We start from the raw sequence: 12,684 nt of genomic DNA on the forward strand, positions 1-12,684 counted from the left end.
AGACAGTATCTTATCGAAGGGGTCTTCCCCAGTTATGGAAGCCCTTGGTAGTCTAGTTGGTTATGGCGTTCGACTGTAATTGTTATTTGATCTCATGGTCTCACGATTGTTTATCGAAAAGTCACCGGTTCGATTCCGGTCCGAGGGAAATTTTTTTTTCTGAATTTCATTATCCCTTTTTAGTTCGTGTTCAGGTTGTGCATAGCTGAGTTGATGCTGTGATACTAGGCTAGGGTTTAAGCTTCTTTTTAGTCCCGAGAATGGCGCCCTATTTTCATCCAATCACGAGTCTTACGTACCTCAGCTTCAGGTTAAGTGATTTCAATGTCTGTTCGTACGTAAAGCTAGAACTCTGGGGAGGGCAGACAACTGCAACGTGCCATCGATATACAGCTAACACAGACATGACAGCCACGTTGATGCAGGGCAATGTGAGACTCGTATAGTGATAGGAATAATGAGACGAATAAACCCAACCAACGAATACTTATTCGAGAGTTGATTGCATTTAGCCGGGACCCTCTTCCAAAACTTTGTGCCTATCAAAGCACGACAGGCACCTTCCGGTCCCTTGCGTTAGCTGAAAAGCTTCGTATTCTTCAATCCAGGAAGTCGGGATGGACAGAGGTCAAAAATAACTCTATTTTTATCGTCCGGTGTTACTCTGTCGCCCAACGTTACGGTAGTGGCACGATGGCGCTTTTCTCGTGCGTATACGGCCTTTGAAAGCTCAGCTTCGGAACCGTCTGAAGTCGTACTTAAAGACCCGGGGACGGAAGCCTGCATTTTCTCGATACTACCAGAACACAACCATCACATCGCACCAAAACAGCTTCTTTCACCTGAACACGATAATTCCTTCACCGGTTTTTAATATTCCGGTTCCTGAAACACTTTACCTGTCAGACCCCCCAAAGAAAACAGGGAAGAACATCATCATGCAGTTTACGGCAACAACAACCCTCGCCCTCATGACCGGCCTCGCAGCCGCGTACGACCCCAACCCGTTCGTCGAACCGCTGCAGCCGTGGAAGATAACACGGTTCACGATCGCCTTGCCGCCGTCATCGGCGGGCACGAACGGGTACGCGACGATCAAGCTCGCGATCGAGAACCCGAACCAGGTGTCCGCGGGGCCGGCCCCGTTCGCCGACGGCGGCGGGTACTTCCCGTTCCCGCCCAGCGCGGCGAACTGCACGATGACGGGCCACGACACGGCGGACGCCGTGACTTCGGGCGCGCGCTGCACCGAGACGACGCAGGACACGTACGGCCAGTTCGAGGTCCAGGTCGTGGATAACGGGGACAACGACAACGGCGCCGGCGTCCTCGACCCGAATAACCTGCAGCTGCAGTTCGGGCTGACGTATAACGTTACGCAGTGGAACGCGCACTGGTATAAGACGTACGATGGTACTGCGCGCTTCGCGCTGAATGATAATTTGGTGCTGGGCCAGTGCGCGGATCATAATAAGTTCTGCTCGTACGAGCTTGATCCTAACAAGGCGCCGCTGCTGGTTACGCCTACGATGACGGATTGCGCGGGGACTTGCTCGAACGATCCTTAGGTTTTCTGGGGGTTTCTCGGTTTGAAGGGTCGGGGTGCGCTTGGGTACTTTGATGATGGTAAGGGGTAAAGAGCGATGTGTTTGGTTTATGGAGTGGGGCCAGGGGTTCTGTGGAAAGGGGTAGGGGGCATTTTCCTTACTGAGGTAGATTTTTCGAGGGCATTCTTTGCACAGTCATTCTCTCTACCAACTCATGCAAAGATGAAAAAGACGAAGGTTCTTGAATCTTTCAATTCGGGATACGTACATATTAGTTAGATTATCTCACTATAGAACGAGGTCATGGTGTTGACGAATAGGGGCAATGAGATTACATGACTCGGTACAGTTTTGCAAGATGAGACTTTAAATTAAGGGACTCGTACGAAGTGAAATGGTATAAGTGTTTATAAAAGGTATGCCGAATGCCCTGCAATGAAAGCTATTGAACGAGTATGTTGTTTATGAGGTAGGTGGGAAAGATATTATGCGGTTCCAACGAGCTATTCTAATCACATCCCAGGTGCCTTCAAAGGATAATTCAAGACTAATACATAAAATTGGAAAATATGCCAATTGGTATATTCTGAGAGGCATAAATGAAACCACGGATTACATAAAAAGGGTTTCTTTGAGAAGAGAACATCTTGTATCTTACTATTGTATGAGACATCAGCCCCTTTTGCTAACAACCTAGAACGAGGTCATTTCATACGTCTCATATGCACCAGAGTTCCTTTTAGGTCCTATTCAATATATTAGCTACATCTTAACTCGCCGAAGAAGTTCCTATATCATATAGCGATTCGTGAGAGAATGTGCCTTAAGTGTTTTGTGCTAAATTTATTTGCCGTAACTCCAGAATTGCTTGAAGTTGTCCAGGTTGAGTACACGCGGCAGGTCTGAAATAAGCGCACAACTCCGCGCAATGTTCTTCCTTAGAAATGGCGGCAATTGGCGAGAGATACAATGTTCGAAGTCCCGTCTACCTGATAGACGCGAAGGCGCGAGAGTGACGATAGAATAGAGTAGTCGGCGTTTAATATTGGAGCAAAACTACATAGCTTACACATCGCGAAATGCGGAGGCACCTATTATCAATATCGGAAATGTACTTCGTAGACTACCGACAGCTCTGGAATGCGATCGGTGAGCCGTTTATCACGTAAGGATACCCAAGCGGGCGTGTATCCGGTCCGTTAGCTCGCCTCATTCGCAGTCTGGGAAAATACGGGAGAAATGGAGCTGCATCCGGTGGGTTCCACGACATGAAGCGCGTCAAGGGAAGTAGGGCGGCACAGCGTGGACAACTAACCTGAATATAGGAGATCTTGGAATAGATGTTATGTAGTAGGTGGTGAAGCAAAAGGACCGGGCAGCGGCATAGGTTGAAATCAGGCTATGAGGAAGAAAAAGAGATTCCGGACGAGAAGATTCCCAAGGTGGTGGAACGGCCAAATCGATGCTACCTTGGTACATGTGGTTGTACATATACATGGCATGATACCTACTACATTAGACGCACCTTCCAATAGAAGCACTCGAGGCGCCTGTCGTGGACCCTTAAGTTGACCCTTAACTTTGTGATACGGAGCCGGATTTACTTATGTATCTAGATAGGTATTCAATTGCCCAAGCCCTTATCCGATCTGTCCGATGTCCTTACGTAAGGGGACTTTATTAATCCCGCGACACCGATTGAAACGCGCAAATCGCAATTCGCACGTGGTCAGCCTTTACTTTTTGCGCGGCAAAATCGCATTCAAAGTGGGAAGCAAGCAATTTCAACATCTGCCGAGTGCCAATTCCCTTCTTTGTATCGTCCCCACTTCGCAAAACCTGTCGATAGCTCGATTAGGTTAACGTTCAAGAGCCACTTTTCCACGCCTTTCGTCATAAGAATTCGGCAGTTTGAACGCCCCATTGTGCCATACTATCGTCACCAATGCCAAATTCCAAACGCCTGGTCTCCTCTGCCAGATCTTCTCTGGTGGTGGTCTAGATCCGCTTCGGCTTGCAGCCATGGGTGACATATGGGTGGCATATACTACACCCGTGCAGCACCGCACCTGGAAGAACATCTAGGATGAATTTGGAAATTCAAACTTCAACTGGTCCAAGAATAACGATATCGCCGTCGCTGGTACGTCAGTTATCCGCCGTGCTGTTCTTCAATAGGTCATCCTCAACTGGCCCATATGCCATATGCCGAAACTTTGTGTCGAGATCCGACGTTAATCACCATCTCTAGTTCGTCACGGGTGAGAGCCGCATTGACCCCCGTCCCAAGGTTGCTTAGGTACTTTGCCGCCACATTGGACGAGGCTACTCTACTCCTCTAAGCGGATGTCGTACCTATCATCAACAAGTCACCTTTCAAGGTTACGGGATAAAGTTTTCCTAATAATTTATACATATTGGTGCTTGTGCGGGAAGCACGCTCCCGCGAAGGGCTACCGTGTCACTAGCAACGTCCTGTAAACCCAACTATACCGGTTGATCACTACGACTGTGACCCGAAACATGTTATATTCCCCGAGTCGTGGCATTGAGCTCGTGTTTGACTATACCTGCGAAATCATTGGGCTGTTCATCTGCCGAAATCACATCTAAAACTGCCCGAAGTCTAAACTCGAGCTATACACATGTCTACCAACTTGGCAGTCATGGGTTTCCTCTTTATTTCAGCACTAAAACCAGGCACTTCGTCTGTTGGCGGAGCTAACGGCCCCCCCTTTTCCTCATCGGTGGGTCGGCGGGGACCCCAGAGGCTTAGGATCCCTGATAGCCTAGCTGGCTACGAGCGGGATCTCTGAGCGCGTATGGGACAAATGTTGTAAGGGCTACGAGTTTTGAAGAGCTGATCCGGCGCTCTGAATTGCCGTTACAAGCATAACGGTCCTTTTGTATTTCATATTAAGTACAAGTGTACCTTAAAACCATCGCTCGCCTATCGCCATGCTAGTCGAATAGGCTAGCCGTGGGTACCGGGAATCTACCTCTCGCAGAAGATTATAAGACAACGCCGAGTTGCCTACGGGATAACCGACAAATAGGTTCACATATATACCCACCCTGGCACTCATTGTCAGCAGTTTCTAATACTCGGCTTGCGGCGCTTCTACCTCTAACCTCCTCTAAAGATTGTAAGGATAACCGGGTTACTTCCGCTAGCTGTATTTCTGAAGTCGGCGGTCCTCGATCTCGACAGCCCAGAGAGCCCAGGGGTTTCAATAACCTTGTAACGTTTTGCTTACATATTTCCTACCGTTAGGAAATCAAGGAACTTTCCATTACAAATCTTTTTCAAGCTTCAACTCATTGTATAAGAGCAAATGATAGCTCGAGGCAATGCTGAGTCTTGAGAACTCCGTGTTTGGGAGCTTCGTAGCTCACTACTGGCTGCCAATAACAGTATCAATTATTGTTGCGTGGCTAGTTAGGAATCGATATCATAATGGGCTGAACAAATACCCGGGCCCTTTCCTGGCTTCGTTGACGGACTGGTGGCGATTATATGATGTCTACGGCCAGCGGCCTGACATAACGCACCGGAAGTTGCATGCGAAGTATGGTGACATCGTGCGCTTAGGCCCTAATACTTTGTCCTTTGCAAACCCGAAGGCCCTCAAATCCATATACGGTCTTAATAAGGGATTCGTAAAGGTAGGAGTCCTAAATATGGCTTCCTGATGAGAACTACTAACGCCGACTTTTTAGTCCGATTTCTATGTTGTTCAGCAGTCGGTAGTCAAGGGAGATTCGCTCGCGTCGCTTTTTAGCACGACGGACAATAATTTTCACGCACAATTCAGACGATGTGTCAACTCAGCTTTTGCGATGTCAGCTCTCGTCCAATATGAGCCGTTTGTTGATAATACGACAAAACTATTCCTCAAACAGACGGAGAAACTCTTTGCTGGTAACCCAGAAGGATGTAATTTCACTCAATGGCTACAATTCTACGCCTTCGACGTAATTGGGGAGATTACTTATAGCAAACGCCACGGATTTGTCGAGAAGAACGAAGATATTGACGGCATAGTAGGATACTTGGGAAATCTGTTTCTCTATGTCGCGCCAGTATGTTGGAGATTCGGATACTTGAAATATGAAAGGAAGCTAACACGTCTGATAAGATTGGCCAAATACCGTGGCTCGACCGCGTTTTCCTCAAGAACCCCATTTACCTTAAACTCTCTCAATGGGGTTTCATCGATGCTACTTTTCCTGTAGCGCGTTTCGCACGAGCTCGCATGGCTGAGCGTTTGGGCCCTAATCTCTCAGGTGACCCCTCTAAGCCTCTTCTTCCAGTCTCCACGGAGGGTAAAGCCGAGGCCAAATCGCCCGATTTGCTGTCTAAATTTCTCGCTGCGCGTGAGGCTCGGCCCGAGTTTATGAATGACACTCTAGTCCAGACAATGGCTGTATCTATGGCATTTGCTGGGTCTGAAACCACAGCCATCTCATTAGCAAGTGTCTTCTACTATCTACTACGCAACCCGTCTACGTTTGCCAAATTGAGAAAGGAGTTAGATGATGCTTCTCTATCCGGTGTATTCAGCGACTACGAAACGGGCCTCGTAACGTGGACTGAGAGTCAGAAGTTACCGTACCTTGACGCTTGTATTAAAGAGGCCTTCCGGCTACACCCAGCCGCAGGCCTGCCTCTCGAGCGTATCGTGCCCGAGCCTGGTGCCGAAATTGCGGGTCAATATGTCAAAGGCGGGACTATCGTCGGCTGCTCTGCGTGGATCATTCATCGCCGCCCCGAAATTTGGGGGGAGGACGTGGACGACTTCCGACCAGAGAGGTGGCTCGTCGACGAGAAATTAAAGGGGGAAGAAAAGGCCGAGCAGGAACGACGCATTCGCGAGATGAACGGCATGATGTTCCAATTCGGTATGGGATCTCGCACATGTATTGGCAAGAACATCAGTCTCTTGGAAATATACAAGGTCGTGCCTAGTCTGCTTCGGCGGTTCGACGTAAGTAACCCAACCTACCTTTCCCCCCCCCTTGTTCCTTGAGTTGATATCATGAGATATGGCCAATGCTTACCGTGGCGCGCAGATCCAATTCAAAGACCCGAATCAAGAGTGGAAGCTCACAAACGCGTGGTTCGTCAAGCAATCGAACTTCCAGACCATGTTCGAGCTGCGGGACTTGGTGAAGCCCGCAGATAACGAGAAATTGGCCGCGGCGTAGCCGGTGGTGTTGGAAAAGGGAGTGAGCGAATGGTCTAAATAATTACCTAGGTAAAATGTATGCTCCGTACATACATACATACCAAGTGCGTCGTGTGTTTAGGTCCGGAAGTGCGTAATGGGTTTTATCAAATTTTTAGAATGTTTTCTGATCGAACACGTCGATAGGTATGGATATAATGTTCAAAACTTTAGACTCACTTTTTGCAAATAAACGTACTAGGTATAGAATTGATTTAGATGTGGCGTCACAAAGACAAATCTCATGGCACTTAAAATTGCGAACTGTGACTGCGAATTGCCCCCTGAAAAAAGGCTGGTTTTATGCAGGAGAAAAAAGGGGTATCGTCCATTTCAAACTTCGACTAAACGAGGAACTACTACAATTATCCACGTAGTCCTCGGTAAAGAGAGAGAAAAAAAAAAGAGATGAAAGCAACTAAATCTTCCTCCAACATTACGTTGCCGCAGCTCTGATACATACAACTTTCCCCTTTCTTCTCATCCCATTTCGCGGTCCGTGAGACGGCGGACGGGGAAAAAAGAATGTCGCGCCGCCTACCAGGTTACCTAAGCATAGGTATCTGAGACCGAAACCCCTTGAAAAATATATTCATTACAAAGCGTGTCTGGTTTTCCGAATTATAGAACAAATTCCCAACAACAGCGTAAACCTGACTCTGCCTGCAGCGAACAGACGAGAGCGCAGATGAGGGGGCGAAAGAAGGTGGCGTGTCCGCATTGCGCGTTGCTGCCCGTAAGAGAGAATAACCGTCTGACGTCCGTAGCGTAAGCCGTGACCTCGGATATGTCGAATTAGGTCGACGTATTTCACTTCTCGTAAAAACAGGGTGAAGTTCGTAGTCGGTCGTACTGAGTAGTATAAAAGACTGAGGAGGAAATAGTCGTTATGAATAATCGACGTGATTTTAACCCGAGTTCTGAGGTACCCCGTGGGCCTCTGTCATTGACTTGAGCATGCTGTACTTAAGTTTAGTCTCTTCGTTCATTCAACGCATTGAAAGCCTCTTCATCATGTGTGAGACGGAGGATATACATACCGCAAGTTCTGGTCTTTCATTTCGTCATCGATGGCCCTTAAGCCCTTGAGAGATAAATTAACTTGTGCCAGCTGTTGTTAAAGTCCCATTAGCTATCGTTCTGTAAATGACTGATATAAAAATACATAGGGAAGTGTAGGAGTAAAGGGGACGTGCTGCGACTAGCAAGCAAGCAAGCAAGAACAGTTTATAGGGTTCTGCGCACCGCGCTTATCGCAGCCGATGAATGGTCAGGCTCCTGCTCCTCACCTGCAGCTGCGGTAGCCTCTGAGTCGGTATCCTTCTCGTTCGCTCCGTTCTCGCCGTCGGCGAATCTGCTTGCTGACAGACCTTTCTTTGTTGGCGACAGAGCCGCCTTGGCCTACTATTTAGTTAGCATATCATCCCATAAACGCATATGGTAAATCTTTAGAATGGCGAACGTACCAGTGCCTCGGCGATTTCTGCATCTTTGACCTTCAATTGGGCCTCCATCTCCGCAAATCTTGACTTGATGTCAGATGCTTCCTTCTCAGCTGCTGCCCTCTTCTTCTGCTCTTCCTCGGCTATGGTCGACAAATTGTCGTACATATCCTTGTAGTCGGCCTCCTGATTCTTCAGTTTAGCTTCCACGTCGTTCTTATGCGCTTCGAGGTCTTTCTGCGCGATGAGAGCATCTTGCTTGGCTGCCTCTAGTTGCTCTTTCAAGGATTCAAAGTCTGCCTTCACGGCATCGTGGTTCTTTTGGAGCAGCTCGAAGTCACCTGCAGACTTCGCAGACGTCTCCTTAGCAGCTGCTATTTCCTCGGCATGAGATTTCTTAAGCTCCTCGAGTTCAGCCTTCAATGCGTCTACAGCAGAAGTATCTGCCCTTTGACTCTTCACGGCGTCAAGCTCGGCCATGAGCTCCACGTTGTTCATCTTCGCCTCTGCAAGCTTTTGGTGCAACTCTTCAGACTCCGCATGAGCTTTAGCAAGCTCAGCGGTCTTCGCCTTGGCATCAGCTAATTCAGCTTCAAGAGCCGCGGCTTGTTCCTCGGCCTTAGCCAAAGCCTCCTTTACGGCCACCAATGCTGTCTCGTTTTCTGTCACAGCAGCTAGATGCTTAGATGCTTCGGCTGTTGCCGCGGAGAGTTTTTCCTCGTGTTCCTTTGTCAACTCCTCGATGGCTTGGGCGTGTTTCGCTCCAAGAGCTTCAATAGCCTCCTTGTGAGCGCCTGATGCGTCATTCTTCGCAGCTTCCACCGCTTCGGACTGCATCGTAATCAATTTCTCGATCTCGGCAGAGTGCGCATCGTCGTAGTCCTTCTTAAAAGCTTCGAGGGCAGCGCTGTGGCTCGCATTAGCTTTCTCTAATTCTGCCTGTGCTTCCTCGACTGCCGTCTTCAAGGTTTCTAATTGAGTGACATAGGCACTTCCATCAGCCTCTTTAGCAGCAAGCTCCTCAGCATGAGTAGCTTTGACCTTCTCCAATTCCGCGCGTGTTTCCTCGAGAGACACTTTCAGCGCTTCTAACTGAGTAGCGTAGGCACTGCTGTCAGCGTCCTTCGCAGCAAGCTCTTCAGCATGGCTGGACTTGGTTTTCTCTAATTCGGCATGCGCTTCCTCAACCGCAGCTTTAAGAACCTCTAGCTGAGCAGCGTGAGCGCTACCATCTGCATCCTTCTCAGAAAGCTCCTGCGCATACTTAGACTTCAACTCAGCGACCAGAGTATCCGACTCTTGCTTATGAGTATCAAGGGCCTCGGCATGAGCCGCCTTTAGAGCTTCTAACTCCTTCGCAAGGGCAGCCGCACTCTCAGCCTTGGAGATCTCGATCTGTTCAGCGTGGCTAGTCTTCAGGGCTTCGAGCTCGGCCAGGTGTGCTTCCTTGTCGGCAGAGGCGCCGCTTTTAGCGCTTTCTAGATCCATTGCATGACTAGCCTGTAATGCATCAAGTGCCTTTTGGTGTTCCTCTTCCTTCGCAGAAAGGGCAGCAACTGCAGCAGCATGTTCGGCCATCGCAGCCTCCAGTTTCGTCGCATGGGTCTCAACAGCTGTCGAATGTGTTCCAGTTAACTCGTCGTACTTGGTCTTCAGGTCGTTATGCTCTTCTTCCAGGACATGAAACTTGCGTTTGAAGAAAGCGTCGCCCTTCAGGCTCTCAATCTCGGTCTCGTAATCTTGGGACACTTGCTTTAGTTGGTTTTCATGCGTCTCCTCTGAGACCTTGTGTTCCTGCTTTAACTTCTCGTACTTGTCTTCCCACTCCTTGATTTGGGTGGCGAGATCCGCGCTAGACGACATATCTGCTTTGGCTTGCCCAAGTTCCTCCTGTAGGCTAGCGAAGTCAGACTTGACCTTAGCTAATTCTTCATTTGTAGCATCGGCGGCGGCGAGAGACTCGGCCAGCTTCGTCTTCACTTCGTCTAATTCAGCTTGGGAAGCCGCTAACGCTGCTTTATCTTGCTCAGCAGCAGCCTTCAACTCAGCAAGTTCAGCCTCTAGCGCGGCGAGCTTGGAAGCGCTTGCGGTGTCTTCATTCTCCGTCGCCAAGGTCAACTCATTAACTTTGCTTTGCAATGACTCATTAGCAGCCTTGAGTTCTTCGAGGGCCTTATCGTGCTCGTTCGAAGCTGCTTTGCTCTGATCAAGTTCAGTCGCGTGCGAAGTCTTCAGGGCCTCAACAGCGGCTTGGTGCTGTTCGTCTAATGACTTCCGAAGTTCCTCTAATGCTGCAGCATGCTCCTCGGACGCTTTAGCCAGAGCACCTTCACTGTCCTTTGCGTCAAGCTGGAGAGACTCTATCTTACTCTGGAGGTCACTGATTTCGGTCTCTTTGGTTTCTTGCGAGTTAGTCAGGTCAGTAAGTTGCTTCTTATGAGCCTCAAGCTGCTCCTCGGCAATCTTAAGTTTTTCAAGGGCCTCGGAGATCTTCGTGCCCAGAGCCTCTTTTTCGGAAGCATGGGTAGACTTCAAAGTCTCCAAGAGCTCTTCGTGTCCTTGTCGCAGAGCATCTTCGGCACCCTGGACACCATTTGTCTCGGACTTAATCTTTTCCTCGAACTCTGCAACCTTGGCTTGAGAGGAAGCAACTTGTCCTTTCAGTAACTCGACTTCTGCCTCTTTCTCGGCAAGTTTCGCCTTCAAGTCTTCAACATCCTTTGCCGCTGCGGAAGACATTACGGACGAGGTAGATGGGCGCGCCATATGCCTCGTCGGGCCCGATGGCGAGCCAGTGACATTAGAGATTCGCTTCTTCGGCTCCATCGTCGAACTGGAAGCTCCGGGTCGAGAAACCGTCGAGGTCCGTGCCGACGCCGAGGTACCAGTCGATGGTTTGGTGAGCGAACCAGATCTTGCGGCTAGAGTGCTAGTTGCCGGCGAGGGTTTCCTTGCGGTAGCAGCGCTGGAAACGGTCGGTCTTGTGGCAGACTTGCCCGGAGACGACGTTAGGCTACTAGGTACCGTCGAAGTTCGACGCGCCGCAGAAGTCATACTGGGCTTCTTCTTCTCGTCTTCCGAGATGGATGGCTGGGGCCTATGGGTCGTAGTCGTGCCAGCGGGCTTCTTGACAGTGGCACCAGAAGGAGGGCGCGCGGGAGGCTTGGTCAAACCGCCAGTAGCGGCACGAGCTGCCGAGGTCGCAGTCGTCTTAGAGGCGACCGTGGGAGTCGTTCCCGGACGACGAGTGGTAGCGGTAGTGCCAACCGGGCGCTTTGCCGGTGCGGCACTCTCAGCTTTAGATCCATTGCTAGATTTGGCTGAGGACTTGGGTGAAGATTCGGTCGCGGCAGTGCCGGCGGTGTCTTCGCCTGAAAGAAGAGAGTCTTCGTGCGCGACCTCCACAAATCCTTCGCCGTCAGACATGGTTTCGGTATTTACAAGGTGAAAAGCTACGTCTATCGAAAAAAGAAAAAGTGGTATCGGTCGTTCGTCAAGTGGTCCTAAATCGAAAAACCCTCAAAATAAGACTAATAATTCAAATTCTATTAGCTTGATTGGGTCGACAGTTTGGGATTGTCGAATACGCAATTGAGGGTTACAGATGCGGAGAGATGACGACTAAGATGCTTGGATGCTAAGGCATAGATTCGCATTGACCAAGGAATCCATTAAGACCGCGATCAACTATAATTCGCGGTATCGATGCTCGACACGTCACAAAAGGGAGGGGGTTTTGATTCAAGCGTAGTTGGTTGGTGGGCTGGTTTGGGTATTGACTGACCTACCTTCTGCGAACCTCCTTTTTTTTATTCTCACCCTTCAAGTTCCTTGCCTTGATATCAATTAAGCGCCACAGAATATTATTAACCAGTGAGGTATATGTAACGCCCGTTCGTACCCGGCGCAAGTGTTCACGGACAAACAGCTGACGAAAGAACCTAGAAATGGAGGAATTGTAAGGGCCGAAGTGAAGAACGAGTATGACCTGTTTACAACAACGATATCTAGTAATTCCAGATCCTTCGTGGTGGTGAGCTTGACGGAGGTTGAGAATTAAAGATATCGAATGGGGGCGGGTTAAAAAAGGTTGAAAAGGGAACAACCTAACTTAGGTACATATGTACCTCCGAGATTTTTTACTTTAACGTCCAAGGCCGCCACAAAAAGACCGACTTCCTTACTGGCTCAGAGCTGTCTAAGCACCCACGCTAAACCCCGATAGGCAAACACTGTTGGAGGGGATTGCCTATCACAGGGGTCTCTACAGGGGCTGGACAGGAGTTTGACAAGGGTCCTAGCGGGTCAGTGTCATTGAGCAATAAGAGCTCAAGAGCTTTACTGGAGCTATCACCCCGTCCTTGTGCTTTTTCGGCCTGCAGCTTCGCACACCAATTCCCAATTCCCCACTAATGAAGCCAGATCGTTCGTACATACAGGCACCTTACAGGTCGCTAAAAGCTAGCT

The 12,684-nt window shown here is 49.3% G+C and overlaps 3 protein-coding genes and 1 non-coding gene across 4 annotated transcripts; 3 read left to right on the forward strand and 1 right to left on the reverse strand.

Annotated features, from left to right (window-relative positions):
* Positions 1–41: 41 nt before the first annotated feature.
* On the forward strand, positions 42–148 carry F4807DRAFT_t58. The gene has a single exon. It is a non-coding gene; the product is annotated as a tRNA-Tyr (tRNA).
* A 790-nt stretch (positions 149–938) lies between these two features.
* On the forward strand, positions 939–1,568 carry F4807DRAFT_458844 (uncharacterized protein; the record flags this gene model as incomplete). Its single annotated transcript, XM_048001272.1, has 1 exon — positions 939–1,568. One exon carries the CDS (start codon positions 939–941, stop codon positions 1,566–1,568), a length of 630 nt encoding a protein of 209 aa, XP_047855795.1.
* A 3,063-nt stretch (positions 1,569–4,631) lies between these two features.
* Positions 4,632–6,609, forward strand: F4807DRAFT_31308 (cytochrome P450). Its single transcript, XM_047995089.1, has 3 exons — positions 4,632–5,213; positions 5,268–5,630; positions 5,687–6,609. The coding sequence occupies exons 1-3, from the start codon at positions 4,899–4,901 to the stop codon at positions 6,575–6,577; spliced, it is 1,569 nt and encodes a 522-aa protein (XP_047855796.1). The 5' UTR covers positions 4,632–4,898; the 3' UTR covers positions 6,578–6,609.
* A 402-nt stretch (positions 6,610–7,011) lies between these two features.
* On the reverse strand, positions 7,012–12,322 carry F4807DRAFT_419650 (uncharacterized protein). Its single transcript, XM_047997430.1, has 4 exons — positions 8,242–12,322; positions 8,021–8,176; positions 7,816–7,886; positions 7,012–7,735 (listed from the first exon to the last, which is right to left on the reverse strand). Exons 1-4 carry the CDS (start codon positions 11,641–11,643, stop codon positions 7,684–7,686), a joined length of 3,681 nt encoding a protein of 1,226 aa, XP_047855797.1. The 5' UTR covers positions 11,644–12,322; the 3' UTR covers positions 7,012–7,683.
* Between the last annotated feature and the right edge of the window lie 362 nt (positions 12,323–12,684).

This window comes from Annulohypoxylon truncatum (genome assembly GCF_022578515.1).
Source record: "Annulohypoxylon truncatum strain CBS 140777 unplaced genomic scaffold F4807scaffold_10, whole genome shotgun sequence".
NCBI lineage: Eukaryota > Fungi > Ascomycota > Sordariomycetes > Xylariales > Hypoxylaceae > Annulohypoxylon > Annulohypoxylon truncatum.

What these genes read in the sequence shown, in the direction of transcription:
- F4807DRAFT_419650 (XM_047997430.1), bottom strand. Translation starts at nt 11,643, where the DNA reads ATGTCTGACGGCGAAGGATTTGTGGAGGTCGCGCACGAAGACTCTCTT. An exon ending in CAGAAATCGCCGAGGCACTG is followed by an intron (nt 8,177 to 8,241) that starts GTACGTTCGCCA and finishes ACTAAATAGTAG; the next exon opens with GCCAAGGCGGCTCTGTCGCC. An exon ending in ATGAAAGACCAGAACTTGCG is followed by an intron (nt 7,736 to 7,815) that starts GTATGTATATCC and finishes ACTTAAGTACAG; the next exon opens with CATGCTCAAGTCAATGACAG.
- F4807DRAFT_31308 (XM_047995089.1), top strand. Translation starts at nt 4,899, where the DNA reads ATGCTGAGTCTTGAGAACTCCGTGTTTGGGAGCTTCGTAGCTCACTAC. An exon ending in TTAATAAGGGATTCGTAAAG is followed by an intron (nt 5,214 to 5,267) that starts GTAGGAGTCCTA and finishes CCGACTTTTTAG; the next exon opens with TCCGATTTCTATGTTGTTCA. An exon ending in TGTTTCTCTATGTCGCGCCA is followed by an intron (nt 5,631 to 5,686) that starts GTATGTTGGAGA and finishes ACGTCTGATAAG; the next exon opens with ATTGGCCAAATACCGTGGCT.